Source organism: Pipistrellus kuhlii, unplaced genomic scaffold (genome assembly GCF_014108245.1).
Source record: "Pipistrellus kuhlii isolate mPipKuh1 unplaced genomic scaffold, mPipKuh1.p scaffold_m20_p_12, whole genome shotgun sequence".
Taxonomy (NCBI): domain Eukaryota; kingdom Metazoa; phylum Chordata; class Mammalia; order Chiroptera; family Vespertilionidae; genus Pipistrellus; species Pipistrellus kuhlii.
The window spans coordinates 31,465,088-31,481,825 of record NW_023425427.1 but is presented as its reverse complement, the minus strand read 5'-3'; the positions used below and the strand labels follow the sequence as shown (position 1 = coordinate 31,481,825).

General features: G+C 39.4%; 1 protein-coding gene across 1 annotated transcript in view; it reads left to right on the top strand.

Moving 5' to 3' along the window:
* Positions 1–16,738, top strand: part of PGM5 (phosphoglucomutase 5) — a 159,851-nt gene that overhangs the window by 80,668 nt on the left and 62,445 nt on the right. The window contains exon 7 of the mRNA XM_036433884.1: positions 12,642–12,757. Coding sequence (XP_036289777.1) covers positions 12,642–12,757 — 116 coding nt within the window. The remainder of the gene's footprint in view (positions 1–12,641; positions 12,758–16,738) is intronic.

Sequence of the window (16,738 nt, the reverse complement as noted above, 5' to 3'; positions counted from 1 at the left end):
GCTTTAAAAAATGTTGATATTTGAAGAACAAAAGTGTTTATTCTTCAGAATTAAGAAAAAAAAAAAAAAAACCTCAGCAAGTATGGATTCTGTTCCATTTGGTCTTGTAAATCCTTTGCAAGAGAGACAAGCTTTATATCTTTGCTAGGCGAAACATCCCCACATCTCCGGATGGACATTCCTCCACTCCTGTGTTTCATAAATTAGCAGGGAGGCTGCCATTGTAACACTTGACCATATAAGGGGAAGAGAGGCCCTGCTGTTATTTGGTTCTGCCCTCATGTCAGAACTGTATATAAACTTGAGGCCTTTTAAGGGAACGTGGTGTGTGCAGGGAAAACATCCCCGGGCAGTCCATCCATTTTCTTCACTACTGCAGCCTTGGTGCCTGCAAGCTCTGTGTCATTTGGAAACATAAATCACAAGGGGGTTGCTAGTGCCAAGCTCCAGGGAGGAAAACCTCAGAGGGCCACGCTCACTGCCTAGTGCTGCCAGCATCTTAGTTTTCATTAGAAGCCTATGCACAACTTGGCCTTGTGACTTTTAAGGAGAACTTCACAACTTATACATCCTGACATTCACTTGGTCACCCCCCTCCTTGTTATGAGTAATTATGGCTGCAGTAAGGTGACCACAACCTCCTAAAGATTTCAGATTAGTCTTGTGTGGGCTTTAGTGTTTTGTCTCTGTACAGGTCTGGAGTTTGGAGAGAGCTGGGTTGGAACCACAGAACTTTCTCTTCCTAGCTCTGAGACCTTGGACAAGTTAATATAACTTCCCCGAGGCCCCAGATCGTCATAAAAAAATTGAGGCAGATAGATGTGACAAAATTTGTTTAAAGTGTTTAGCACAGTTCTTAGCACATAGCAAATGCTTAATACATGCTAGCTTTTTTATTGCTATTGCTGCCAGAAGACAGCTATAGTTCTGTGTTTTTTGTTGTTGTTGTTGTTTTTTTTTTTTTGCAGCAAGTATTCCCTTCAGTTACTACTACTAGATCCAGCAAACTTTTTAAAGATTTTCTTTATAGGCAGAACACATTCAGAAATATTCTTAGAGGCCCTGAAGAAAGTCTTGGCACAATTCAGCCTACAGAGCATGGGTTCTGGAACCAGGCAGGTCAGGGCCTAAATCTCTGCCCAGTCACCTATAGTCTACCGCCTTCAACACACTGTTTAATCTCTTGGCACCTCAGTTTTGTAGTTGGTAATCTGGTGATAATGATTGTTAAATCCAGGCATTTTGGTTGTCATGTGCAGAAACAAATAAAATTATAGCAAGAACAAAGAAAGGTTTGATCGCAAACCTATAGAGATTTCACAGAAATACTGTGCTTAGGAGGTCTCCTCATTGCCACTAGGAAGTGAAATGGTGACTCTCCAGCTCTCCCCGGGACTGCATGGCTCAAACTGCCTGGGGAACATCCCATCCAGCCTTGGGTCCATCAGCACAGATCACTCCTACAATAGGACCTCTGGTCTGGGGCTCTGTCTCTGCTCTGGAAGCAAGCAGTAAAGAGGGGGATGAGAGATGGATGTGGTTTCAGTTTGTGAGTGTGTGGAAGCACTCAGCACAGTGCCTGGAACCAGTTGGATGCTCATTAAATGCTAGCCCCACCCACCATATCTCTATTCCGTCCTTCAAGAGTAGACAGTCCACTCAGAGAGCTTGCACACCCAAGAGTGGGAGAGGAAAGAGAGCATGGATGCCAATTCTGGGTTAAAATTCAAAGTTAGAGAAGAGGGAAAAGAGAAATAGGTTTCAAGGGGAGGAGTTTCTACTTGTAGGTACATAGATCACCTCTTCCCATTGCAGCTAAACCTACACTCATTTCCTTCTTTAAATCCCATTCTTGATCCACATTTGATCTGCAAGATAGGCCACACAGAAATGTGGCATGTGTGTCCATTGAATGCCTGCCCCTCTTTTCTAGGACAGGTCCAACAGCAACCACACTGTCCCCAAGGCAGCCAGGCAGCCAAGTCATCCAGGCCAAGTGAGTGTTGGGGGAGACACTTAGGGAAGCCTGCGTGTCACCTCCTTCCAGGCCCCTGCACCTTTATTGCAGAGCCCTGGTTCCACCCAGAGGCTTCCAGCCAGCACCTTGGTGCCCTGTGCAAAATAAAAAAAATCCCTTATTAACATTTTGAATACATACACAAACACACAATAGGTTAAATATTGCATAGGTTAACTGATCACTGGTATTTGCATGTAGTTTGTCTTAGCTCAATGTTTCTAATAAATCCTTCTAGAAATAATATATATATATATATAAAAGCCTAAGCAACTGTCTGACCATTCAACTGTTTGACTTTTTGACCCCCAGGCATGGAAACATGGAACATGTCAAACATGAATCTCAAAGGAAAGGAGGAAGGGGGAAGGGTGGGAAGAGAATAACTAAAGATCTTATATGCATACTAGTTAGGCAAACAAAAGAAGGAAACCTTGTCCAAGCTCATGTGCTAGATTAGACCTTGAAGGACACTATCTGAGATTTCCATAGATATTGTCCTTTTGTGAGTTTATAAAAGTTACATCATATGAAGTCAGTTTTGCTACTTTAATTTGAGTTGAATATATACATTTGGTTTCATGCAGAAAAAGAACCCAATTGTGACATTTTACCCAGCTAGAAAATCTGTTACAAGTGGATGATCATTTCTTTTTTTGAATCCCACTCTCTTGATCCACATTTGATCTGCAAGATAGGCCAAACTAACAGAAATATGGCATGTATGTCCTTTTTTTGTGAACATTAGAATATTGACTTGGGATTTTCGGAGAAATGTAGTCAATAGCCTAGTGCTTGGTTAGTGTGCTAGGATTACATGTATCTGTGTCTGGTTTTCCAGATGGGCATAATTAACTGCATTGGCTATTGACAGAGAAAATGCGAGCTAGCTGAAAGAATTCTGGAATGGCATGTTCAGAAATAAAGTTGTAGGACCTTCTGAAAATAAGTATAGTATATGCAGAATGTTGTGAGGATAGAGTACGTAAAGGAGAAGTTGAAGCCATCTACTCAAACACTATTGTCTCCCTGAAACCTTATTGTGCAAGAAACTACCTAAGGTTTTGACACGAATTACAATCACCATCCCTTGCCCCCAACACCCCCCTCCCCCCCCCCACCATGTCCACATGCACCAGAGTTATTTTGTCTCTCACTGGCACTCTCAGCCTTGCTTAGGGCCTTTGATGTTCAAGGATTTAAAATTAGAGACCTGAAAACAATTATTAACTCCAAAATGAAAAAAAATGCAAGATCAATATGATTAACTGCTTTTTTAATGTGTGTAAAATTCAACATATTGTTACTTTATTAAATGTAGTATCCAAGAAACCATCATAACACTTTAAAATAATGTGTAGAATACGTGTTTTTTTTTCCATTTTGAAAGGATTCCTGAGCATGCGTGATCAATGAGAAATCATTGCCCACACTTAATTAAATGAGGGACTTCGTGGGCTCATCATTTAAAAAACAAAATTATAAAAATCCTTTCAAGATTCTTTTGGAGCAAAAATTAGATTTTTATGTGAGATTTGGATGTATTTTTATGTGTTTGGTATGATGATAGGGGGTGGGGCCTCACACACACACACAGGCACAGGCACAGTCACCACGGAATGCTGTTGAGCAGAGCATGTGGTTGGAGTAAAAGAAAATGTGCTCTTCAAAGACTGTGAAAAGCTTTGGGTCCACCCTCAGTCAGGTGACCCCTGGGGAGAGTGTGGCTACCCCCTGCTACATCAGGAATATGCAAAAGGGACTTAAGATGGCAGCTTCTCTGCCTGAATTCAGGTGAGGCGGGTAGACTCACTGCATCTTTTCACAGGATGCACACTGTGTAAGGGAGGGCACCACATTTCAAGAGGGCGATGTTAACAATGAAGACACCTCCCCTGGAATACTCATATGACAGTGTTTGAGTAGATGGCATTAAAGTGCTCTTTTCTAGGGAAAGTCATGTGCTTCCACACTGTTCAGTAGCTGCATTGGGTCCCGAAGAGGGCGGGCGTACCTTTTGCGCAAAGCGTTGCCTGGACTGCTCCTTGGGCTGACAGGGAGTGGTGACCTAGGTCCCTCACTGTCATCCTTTCACTGTAGAAGGCGGGTCGTCGTCTAAAAAGAATTGTTGCTCTCCAGGTTGTGCCCCTGGGCCCAGAAGCCATCATATCCTCTCCTCAATGAAGTTTTTGCTAAGCTCCCACTTAGACCCGCATGGAATGGATTCACACAGATAATGTTCCCTCACTTTGCAATCTCTGAGAAGGGGGACAGGGCAGTCAAGTGGACTTATTTCCCTGGAGAGTCTCCGCTTCTCCAATTAATTTCAGAAACTGTATGTTCTCACCAACCTATTTTGGTTCCTGCCCCCCAGAGAAGGCTAGGCCCCCTGAGAGAGTTTGTCTCAGCTGGGGCTGGGCTGCATGGGTCATCCTGAATGCAAACAGCTGCTTTCCCACTTCCTTTCTCTTTCTGCTCCCTGTGGCCTGAACCCCAGGACCAGACTCCTCAGGGAGAAAGAGCCTGGTTCAGATACCCAAGAGCCCTGCTGTTAACCATAGCCACTGGTCATGCCCCTGGATGTCCCAGGAGGCCAGTCTAGGAACAGACCCTGGGGTTGGGCTTCCCTCTGCTGCACTCTGAACTTTTTGCCATCCATCCAGGACTCGGAGGGGGGTATTTTTGCTTCCCTGAGATGCCCTTCCAGCTTCTCATCTCTTAAGCCTATCTGGGAAAGGCATCTTGCTGAGAATCCTGATGTGACTTAAGAGTATTTGACCCATTCCTTCTCCCTTGTTCTTCAAAGGTATCCAAAGGGAGTAAATTCCTTTGAAGTCCACCGTGCCATAATCATATACAGAATATATTTCTCAGTTAATCTTAACCAGTGTTTCCCATGTGTTAAATGATACCTCAGTCCTGTGAAGGGCTCCTTACAAATCTGAGCAGTATTTCCCTACCCTCTCCTTTAAGTTTTACAGTGAAATGAGCATTTAGTTCTGAGGAATTCCACAAAGATAAAAGGGTCAGTTTTAAAACAATCTGCAACTTTTTCACAATAAACTTATAGCCTTGCACTTGGTAAACTGATGTACCCTTATTTAGAAGTAAGGTTATCAATCTTTTTAGCCAGTCCTTGGTATAATTCCATTTGGAAATTCATCCACCGTGGCTTAACTTTATCCTGAGCTTTCAATGGTCTCATGTACTTGCTCCCACATGTACTTGAAGGACCTCATTCCGGAATCTAAATTACCCATGTAGGAGGAGCTTGTGTTCAGGTAGACCCTGTGATGCTTGCACAGAATTAACCAATATCTCTAAGCACTTAAATTTGTGCCAGGCAGAGCCCTTGCCCTCCAGAGGCACACAGATTACTAATAGAGTCTCATGTCCCAGCATCTAATGCAATATCCTGCACTGAGTGTGTGATAGGCGGGGTTTTAGGGGCAGCTCAAAGAAGGGAGGGGCAGATTAACAGGACAAGTCAGGAACCAGTCTGATGGATGAAGAGTGTGCTGTGTATCTTCCATTTACTCTCAAGATCCTCTTTCCCTCCACTTCCTGCTCTCTGTCCTACAGGCTGACCTCTGTGGATTGTATCAACTGACTCACCTTCCTTCAGATTTCAGTTGGGTTTGGACAACTGGCGTGGCTCAACAGTTGAGTGTGGACCCTTAACTCATGCACCAAGAGGTCCCTTATTCGATTCCCGGTCAGGGCACCTGCTGGGTTTTGAGATTGATTCCTAGTAGGGGCATGTAAGAGGCAATCGATGTTTCTCTCTCATCATTATTTCTCTCTCTCTCTCTCTCTCTCCCTCTCTCTCTCTCTCTCTCTCTCTCTCTCTCTCTCTCTCTCTCTCTCTCTCTCTCTCTTCCTTCCTCTCTCTCTAAAATTTAATAAAAAACATTTTAAAAAGAATCTTAGGCATTGCCCAGGCTAGTTAATTATAGCTACTGTGCATGGACTTGGTTTCTGCCTACAGAGGCATAGCTATGGGACAGGGTAGAGCTTCCAGTCTCCACTGTAGCTCTCGTGGCATCAGCAGCTTCTGGCTGGTCCTCTGAACCAAATGCTGTTGCATCTCATCATTTTAGTCATTTAGTCCTATTAATTCTTCAGAGTTGCAATGTCTGAAACTTGTTATTATAGAGGAGAAATCATATCCCACTGGGTTTTCAAGTTGAACTAAAGAGGGAGAAACTGAAATTGGAATAGCTGGGGTCTAAGATAATCTTGCAAGACAGAGGTACACACTTAATTTCTTCTTTGTGGCTCTTTTGCCTTTTATATTTTGGAGCCCTTGAACCATGGTTGTTTACTTGCCACTGTCTAAATAAACCACAGTTTGTCTATTCCCTTACTGAAAAACAGGTTACTTCTGGTTTTACTCTTTTTCTGTCTCAGAAATAGTCCTGAAATAGACATCCTTGAATCACATCTCCTAGTGCACATGCACCAGTTTCTTTGGGACCCGAGAGAGGACCTTGAGTTATCCAAGAGAGGGCCTTGCTGGGTCATTGGGCCTGATTGGCTCTACTAGGAATTCTCAAATTTCCTTGTAAAGTGAGTGTGAGTGTATTCATTTACAAACTGCCATCAATCTTTGGGTTTCTGATTTCCCACCACTATGTGGAATTATTAGAGTTTTTATTTTTTATGTGGCAGGTGTGACTTTATCTATTCCTGATTATTATATATTTCTATATTGGCCAATTAATTTTTCTCTCCTGTGAATTGTGTGGGTCATTTGAGGGTTTTTGTTTTTTTTTTATCTTGGTTTATAGGACTTTATTTAGGATGGCTACTAATCCTTTAGTTTTCTGCATTGCAAATATCTTATTTCAATCTAATGGCATACCTCCATTTTTGTGGGTTTTGACAAATAAACATTTTTACAAAATTTAATGTGGTTAAAATTCATCAGTCTTTTCCTTATATGTATTTAGACCTAAACTGTGAAATATTCTGCTCATTCTTATTAGTCCCCCTCCCCCAAGTCTTTCTTTAGTTTACCCATGGGGATAAATTGCCAGTAATCTACTGTCAAATTTTAGACTGAACAGGTTTAAATTAAACATTTTGCCTAGTCAGTGTAGCTCAGTGATTTAGCATCAACGTATGAACGAGGAGGTCACGGTTTGATTCCCAGTCAGGGCACATGCTTAGGTTTCGGGTTCTATCTTTCATCATTGATGTGTCTATCCCTCTCTCCCTTTCCCTTCCTCTCTGATCTGGATCTTGTCCTCTTTAAATTTATTACAATAAGCTTGAAGTAGGAATCCAAGAGCAGCTAGGTATGCTTCTGCACTAGTTATATCAGTCATTGCCTAGGTTAATCCTCCTTTTAGTCACTTATTTGCTATCCTTTCACAAGCTAAAGAAACCTTTATCCTCAGTCCTTTGATTCTCATTTGGTCACACCCCAATTCTTTAAGCTCCTATTTTCAAGAATGCCTTTGTCATCTTGATAGCCCCACTACCTGGAGAAATTCTCTTTGCTTATAACGACTAATTTAAGTAAAACATGCAGAAATGAATTATATATTTAGGGAACTATAAGTATAAAATAGATATACATACCCTCCTGATATTCAACAACACAACTTAAATAATAGATATTAATCAAATGAAATCATACAGCATTTTTTTGAGGGTAGGTCTGACTGGTGCTATATTATCCTAGATATTTAATAACTATAAAGGTATATAAGATGTAGTAGTCCCTGCCTCAAATAATTTCTGACCCATACCAAGTTAGAGGAAGCTCAGTGGCAGGAAGGGTTAGTTTTTTTTTGTTTGTGTATGTGTGTGTGTGTTGTATTTTTTTGTTTTGTTTTGTTTTTGCTAATTTATGCTTTTTAATATCATTGAAAGCATCTTTCTGTCCATTGGTGGTTTCTGAGCCTCTAAGAGAGAGAATGTGGCCAAGCCTAAAAAGAACCTCTTCTGGGAAAAGCTATGTCCCATGGGGACACCAGCCATGTGGCAGGTACCATGCTGAAGGCTATGCAGGTGTCCTCTCAAAGAAGTCCTTCATGGGTTTCCCCAGCTTTCCAGTGGGAAGTCCTGCTAGTGCAGGCTGCCCTGGGCTGACCAGGAAGGGTTACTTTGGATTGATGGTGGCAGTAAGACAAGGGTTGTATTAGTTAGGATAATGGAGTTTCTTTTACAAAACTTATCCCCAAATATATAATGGATCAAACATAGCAAAACTTAAAAACTCAGTCTTCAAAAATTAAAAACAGGTGTTTTTTTTAATTGGTAATTAATTCTGCTCGAAATACTAATTTAGAGATTCAAATTCTTCCATCTTGTGGGTCCACCATCCTTAACATCTAGTTTCTGGGATTGCTGAGCTTGTTCATGTTAAGCTGTACAAGAAAGAGCATGGAGGATAGAAAGTTCTAATAGCCAGATATGAAAGGGTATATGTCATTTCCACTTGGGTTCCATTGGCTAGAACTCCATTCACCACTATGTGGCCTCTGCTAGCTGTGAGGAAGGTCAGAAGTATAGTCCAGCTGTGTGTCTAGGAAAAGGATTTGTACATATTTCGTGATGGCAGGGCATTTAAGACAGGTCTTGATGCCACGTGAAATCTTTTGGCAGAGATTGGAAAGAAGGATTAATGTAGGTATGTGGTTGGTAAACTGTGGCTCGAGAGCCACATGCAGCTCTTTGGCCTCTTGAGTGTGGCTCTTCCACAAAATACCACTGCCTGGACAAGTTTATTTTGAAGAAGTGGCATTAGAAGAAGTTTAAGTTTAAAAAATTTGACTCTCAAAAGAAATTTCAATTATTGTACTGTTGTTATTTGGCTGTGTTGACTGAGTTTGCCTTTGACTGACCTAGGTAAAATGAAAAGCATGAAGGTCTCAGACTTAAACATAAAAAAATGCAAGAGCATATTTGAAAAATAAAAGATAGTCCAGCTTTTCAGGAGCATGTAGGGAGTATCATGGGAGAACTGCTAGAAAGATAGGCTAAGGCTATTTCCAACCTGAAGCCACATTTTTTGAAGTTTTTAAGTCCATACTGAGGAGCTTATATCTACTTTTTTTTTCCTTTTCTTTTTTTTCTTCTTTTTTCCTACTAGGGCTCACTCCCACTTGCAAGAGAATTGTGGCCCAAATTCATTTTTTTTTTTTTTAATTTTCCTTCATACTCTGGTCATTCCTAGAAAGTCATTCCATAACTTGGTGGAAAGAGTCAAGGGGAGAGGTGCAGACCCTCAGCATGAGCAGCTTTATTTTGAGCTTTTGTACCAAAAGGTTTCAGAGACTCACGAGGGGCTTCCAGCCAAAAACCAGTCTAGGGAATGGTATCTATTGAATGCTGTTTGGGATGAATCCCAAGTTTAGTAGGAGGAGGGAGAGGAATTCCTTTCTGACTCCAGGACACAATCAACTCGTGCTCAAGATCCTGAAATTTAACTACCAATGTTGTTATCTTAGCTTGCATAGCTACAACTGTGGCTCATAGTTATAAACGTATCCGGTCCTTTAAATTCCAACCTCATTCTTCAGCCTGATGACCTCCTGACAGTGATTTATTGGGAAGGGTGGGAGCTGGGGAAATCCTTTTCCCTCCCATTAGATCTGCCAACTTGGCTTTGAATCTCCAGGAATGTTTTGCCCAAAAATTACACATACCCACACCCTCTACTATCAGGGGTCCTCAAACTTTTTAAAGTGGGGGCCAGATCACGGTCCCTCAGAGAGCTGGAGGGCCGGACTATATGAACTACTAATTCCTACTGTAACACCTCGGCTGCGCTCACTGCCCAAAAAACCTGGCGGGCCGGATCAGACTCCTCTGCGGGACGCATGTGGCCCGCGGGCTGTAGTTTGAAGACGCCTGCGTCTACTTTCATCTTTGCCTCATTCTCTATTTGGTAATCATATGCATTCAGATGTGCTAAATTAATTTTGACCCAGGCTTTAACTAGGTGCTGCCCCTGGAAAGCTTCTGTCTGAATTAGTCTTCCTTCCTTGAACTTCAGAGCATGATATTAATGGCTTTGAAATTTACCTTCAATCTACAATTTGGGGAGCATTTGTTTCATTGCTCCTACCAATTTATAAGCATACTTGTCTATCCTTTTTAGACCACTGAAATAAAGTGAAACCAGACCCTGAGGTAACATCAAAAAGGTGCTTCTTTTTAAAGCAAACTTAAAAGAGACTTAGCCCATATTTTTTTAAGATCCTGAACACATTAATTATATTTGGATTTTATAGAAAGGGAGTTGTTTATTAACCTGTGTCAAGAGTTTCTAGATATGTTTTTCTTCTAGATGGCCAGAATCACACTTAAAGAAATCATCATTACATTGCGTTCTTTGTCCTATGTGCATCTTTCTTCCCCATTCACTTTGCCTGTCCCTCTGCATGACCATCTTCTACACCACATGTGTCAAACACAAGGCCCGCGGGCCAAATCCGTCCCGCCAGGCCTTGCAATGTGGCCCGCACTGCGCTGTCATCACTGCACTCTGCTGCGTTTCCATCACAATGACAGTTTATGACTGTTCAGTAAACCATTCGGCCCTCGATTTAGGCTGGATTTTAGATTTTGGCCCCTTCTCTGATTGAGTTCGACACCCCTATTCTACACTTATAACTACACCTTGCTAGTGGCAGGCATTTGGTGTCTTTTTCTTTTGGGTGCTGGCACATGGAAAAGGTAAAGTTCCTCAGGTCAATGTCTGCATACCAGTTCATTTCCCCGCATGCTTTGAGATCTGTGTACCTTTTTAGTGTTTCTCTTGAAGCACTAAAACATTTGGGAAGACAGAATGATGTAGGGAAATAGAACATGAGCAGAGACTAATCAGACTTGGGTCCAAATTCTTTCTTTGCCTTTTACCTCTGTGAGACCTGAATAAAACCCTTCACCTCTTTGAACTTCTGAGCCTGAATTTTTATAGCATTGATTAGTTTTAGCTGTTTTTGAATTTTATTTAAATGAGACAATGCAATATATATTTGCTGTTGTTTTTTTTTAATGCGTTTTTATTGTTTCAGAGAAAAAGGGAAAAGGAGAGATAGAAACATCAATGATGAGAGAGAATCATTGATTGGCTGCTTCCTGCATGCCCCTTATTAAGAATTGAGCCCAAGCCGAAACCGGTTTAGCTCAGTGGTAGAGCGTCGGTCTGCGGACTGAAAGGTCCCAGGTTCCATTCCGGTCAAGGGCATGTACCTGGGTTGGGGGCACATCCCCAGTAGGGGGTGTGCAAGAGGCAGCTGGTCGATGTTTCTCTCTCATCGACGTTTCTAGCTCTCTATCTCTCTCCCTTCCTCTCTGTGAAAAATCAATAAAATATATTTTAAAAAAAAGAAAAGAAAAAAGAATTGAGCCCAAAACTTGGGCATGTGCCCTGATTGGGAATCAGATCATACTTCCTGGTTCATAAGCTGATGCTCAACCACCAAGCCACACTAGCTGAGCTGTTATTGGTTTCTTTTACTCAATATTACATTTGTTAGATTTATTTAAGTTATTGCATATATGAATAGTTCATTCAGTGGAATTTATGGCATTGTGTTATAATTGTAAATTATTTGTCCATTCTATTTTGATGGACATTCGGATTGTTTCAATTATTATTATTATTATTATTATTATTATTATTATTATGATATTGAGATTCTATGATAATTTTTGTAAAATCTTGTGTAAATAAGATTTTGTTGAGTAATATCACATACTGTGTTCCCCAGAAGCAGCTCTGATTTGCTTATAGGAAGTTTATTTCTTTCTGCCATCAAGATCAAAGTTGCCTTTGAGATCAATACCTATGGGGGAGTAAGAAAGGAAGACTGGACATAGAAGTTGGACTGTGATGCAGTCGCAACAAAGGCCAGAGCCAACCTATAGGATACTCTGGAGCTGAAATATCCCTAGAGCGTTGTGCCCATTAGAGGCAAGGAGGCTGGACCTTTACATATCCCTCACCAACCAGTTATTGGATGTGGACTGGCCCAGGGGAGTGAGCATGGTTTTGAGTGACATATCTCTCTTTCCCAGAGAGGGGGGGTCACATTTGTGAGCTGTCATCCATCAATATTCTTAGCAGTTGGTAGAATGAGTGTTCTAATCCTAAAAATGTTAAAATGTGTGTGTGTGTGTGTGTGTGTGTGTGTTTAGGATGAAGCTGAGCAGTTCACCACAGTGTCCATTACATATCATTAGTAATTTCTAGGAGTTGAATTTCTGGTCCATAAGATATGTGTATATATTCATCTTTATTAGATACTGTCAAACAATATTTCAAAGTGTCTATACCCAAATACCATCTTAATTTAGATTCTGAGATCCTCCAAGTCAGATCTCAACACAAAGATAAAGGAACATTCATAGAAACATAAATGTGAGACTATTCTCTATATTAATATATTCTATATTATTGGGAAAGAAAACTTGAGAACCACTGGACTAGGCTATTTATCATTCTCTACCTTATGGCTTGACATCCTAAAAACTGTCAATATTGTTCAGGGTATTTTGAAATCTATGTATGGGATTAATAGAGCCTAAAGATATCCTTTTGTGCTGAGAGAAGAAAAGAAAGGAGATATATGAATTGACTCTTGCCCTGGATTTTGTTTTTCAGAGTGGCCAAGTCCTTGAAGGTCCCTGTATATGAGACCCCAGCTGGATGGAGATTCTTCTCAAACCTGATGGACTCGGGACGGTGCTCTCTGTGTGGAGAAGAGAGCTTTGGCACCGGTAGGCTTTGTTGGGTTGGTGTTTCTGGAAGGGGTGGCTGTGACCCAATTTTGGAAACCTGTGAGCCCACTATGAATCAAAGGCTAGAGGCAGAGTTATAGGCAAATAGGTAGGTAAATAAATAAATAAATAAATAAGGAAGAAAACACCTAGTGGAATGTGTGTTATGATACATTTCCCTCATCTACCTATTTCTGCTTTTTTTTTTTAAAAAAAAATAAACTTCCATTTTTTTAAAATGACTGAATTAAAAAAAATAATGAGTAGAGAGAATATCATAATTGAATTTCCATATGTTCATTTATTTCAATCATCATCAACTCATGGTCAATCTTGCTTTATCTCTACCCTTTCCACTTAGGGAACCCTCCTTCCTGATTATTCTGAAGCAATCCCTAGTGATTCTTTAAGTATAATGGCTATCGAGGAAAAAAAGTATATAAACACAGTATCATTATCACACCTAAAAATAGGTTAAAAATAATTATTTCGCCCTTGCTGGCTTGGCTCAGTGGTTAGGGTGTCGGTCTGTGAACTGAAGGGTCATAGGTTCGATTCTGGTCAAGGTCATGAACCTTGGTTGCAGGCTCGATCCCTGGCAATGGTCCTGGCTCATGTGGGAGGCAACCAATCGATGTGTCTCCACATCAGTGTATCTCTCTTACTGTCTCTCACCTTTCCTTCCACTCTCTCTAAAAATCATTGGACAAAATATCTTCAGATGAGGATTAATAAAAAAATAATGTCTTCTTTCAAGTATTTTTAAGATGTTACTTCATTGTCTCTGGCTTGCTTAGTTTCCAAGAAGTGGGCTCTAATTCTCATTTCTGTTTCTCTCTATTGAAATTCTCCTACCCCCTGTCCTCTGGCTCTCTTCAATATTTTCTTTTTATCTTTTAATATTAGTTTTGTTGTTGTTGATTTCGGAGAGAGAAAGGGAAAGGGAGAAAGATAGAAACATCAATGATGGGAAAGAACCATTGATCGGTTGCCTCTTGCATGCCCCCCTACTCGGGATTAAGTTCGCAACCCAGACTTGTACCCTGACCATCAATGGAACCATGACATCCTGATTCATTCATAGGTTGATGTTCAACCACTGAGCCATACTGGCCAGCCTCTTTTTATCTTTTATTTTTAACAGTTTAATTTATAATATTTCTAGGTGTGTGTATTTTTTTAAAACCTTGCTTGGGGATCTCTGGGATTTTTGTTTGTTGTCTTGAATTAATTTCAGAAAATTCTCAGCTGTTATCTTTTCGCATATTTCCCCCTTCTTTCTCTTTTCCTTCTGGGACTTTAATTGCACTTATGTTATATGAATTGTGACCATATGTTGTTTCAGAGCTCTTACATCCACTGTTAGGTTTTGTTTACTTTTTTCCTTTAGTGTTTTAATTTGTATAATCTCTATTGGCATATCTTTAAGTTACTGATTCTTTCCTTAGCTGTGGCCAATATACTGATGAGCCTACTGAAGGAATTCTTCATTTCTGATATTGTGTTTTTATTAATAGCATTTCTCTTTGACTTTTTAAAAATAATTTTCATCTCTCTAAAAAATTATTTTTATATATGTTGTTTATATATGTTTATGTGTTTCGTAGTTATTTTAAACCCCCAGTCTGATAGTCCTAACATCTGGTTAATCTTAGTTTCTGGTTTTCTTGATTGCTTTATCTCCTAATAAAGTAGTGGTTTACTCTTTCTTGCTTTTTATTCAGGCTGGACAATATATCTATATATCTCTATCTCTATCAACAGTAGGACTCAGGCAAATAATATTTATATACATTAACGGGCATACCAATCCTTCTGTTACATCATTAGTATTTAAAGTTAAGTTAATCTAGTCAGGAGTTGAACTGGATTTGGGTTTTATTATTTCTATTTATAATTTTTATTGTACCATAGGCTTTAATTTCTTCCAGAAGTAGGACAATTTTTGCTATGTGCTCAAAAGAAAGAGAGTGCCGGAGGAGATTTTTTCAGTATTTCTACTTCATTTCAAGCTTCCAGCAGTTACTGTATATCTATTATTAAAAAAAGACCTCTATCACCAGTGCTTGACCATTCTTCAGTGGCAGCAGACCCCTGCTTAGTATTAATGTGGAATTTGGGGCTCAAGAAGGTTTCCTACCCTTTCTCCAGGAGCAGAGGGGTTTACTTCAATTTTATTCCAGTAGCAATGGATCTTTGCATGGGCCCTTTGGATGAGAAAGTTTACAGCTTGTACATTCAGGAGTTTAAGGCTTTTGTGTCTTGTGAAAGAAGGGGTTGGGGAATTGGAAGGGCTCCAGCAGCTGATCATTTCCTGCATGCCAGTACCAGCAAGTCTACCTTAGCAGCCAGGGACTTCTGATTATTCACTTATATGGAAACATCCTCTTTCTCCTGTGCTCTGCCAAAAGTGAGACTGTTTTGTGTCTTGTTTCTCCTTACGGGGGCTTGTCACTCTGCAATTCACTTTACTTTATTGCCTTGTGATTTAGGATCCCTAATGAGTTCAAGGAAAGTTATTATTTTGTAGGTTTACTGGCCTTTTAGTATTGCTGGGAGTGGCATTATGTTGCAGATTTTCATATCCTAAACAGAAATGCAGAAGTGGAACTGCAAAAACAATTTATTTATAATTTCTCCTATTCTTAACATCCCATAACTTATTTTCCCCCCAGTTAGAATCCAAAAGATCTTACATTATCCCTTATTGATACTTTTTAATTCTCCTTTAATCTGCATTTTTTTTCCTCCACATTTTTTTTTGTTTCTAGTATTTATTCATTTAAGAAACTGGGTCATATGTCCTATAGAGCTTTAATGTTGATGTTCTCATTTTCCTTTTTAAATTGTTTAATGCTTATATAAAGATAAGTTATTGAATAATATGCCTTTTCTCTGGTTTTTAACCACCTCAGCACATTCCATTAATTATAGCATTTTCTTTTTTAGAAACTCTACATTCTCTTAGGATTTTTTTAAAGGAATACAATTATATAATCTATTACTAAAATATTTTTTGTTTTCTAATATTTATACCCTTTTTTCATATTCTATTGTATTATATTAGCTACACTCTTCAAAATAATATTGAATAATTGTAATACTTCATTTATTGATGGAAATTGATTCAGTATTTTACTATTTAGTGTGATGATGGCATTTTAATATTGGTAAAATATTTATCATGTATATATAGATATTTTTTCCTCTTCTCATTTTATTTAGAGTCTTATTAGAAATGGCTATTGGATTTATTAGGTACCCTTTCAGAATCTGGTGATATATATATATATATATATATATATATATATATATACACACACACACACATATATATATATATATTTATTCTTTCTTTTTTATTCTGTGAATGTAATAAAATACTATGATTGATGTGTTGATATCAAACCAACCTTGAATTCCTATTTGGAATAAGTAAATTTGGATCATGTTTAAACAGATTGCAGTAAAACCATTCTAACTGGTCGTAATGACATTTCAGGTTATGTTGGGTTCCTTTTTAAAAAAAAATTATTTTTATTTATTTATTTATTATTTTTTTTATTAAGGTATTATATGTGTACATAATTTACCAATCCCTACCCCACCCCCACTCCCATAAATGCCCTCCCTCCCCAGAGTTTTTTGTCCATTGGTTATGCTTATATGCATGCATACAAGCCCTTCGGTTGATCTCTTATCTCCTGAGGACATTTCTTCCTAAGGAATTTTATCCTGTTACCGAAATTGGTTAGACCCTAGTTACTGCTAATGGTAGAGGATGGATGGTATGCATCAAGCTCTGTCAAGTACCAGTGTTTGAACTGATAATGTGTTGATGGCAGCTCTACTTAGAATAGTCAGGACTGTTATACCTTTTCCATGCTAAAACCTAACAAATTGAACAACTTCCTTCCTCACTGGTGTTTTTTTGTGTCTAAACCAGTGACTGACTCAAAAAAAATCACAGATTATAATAAT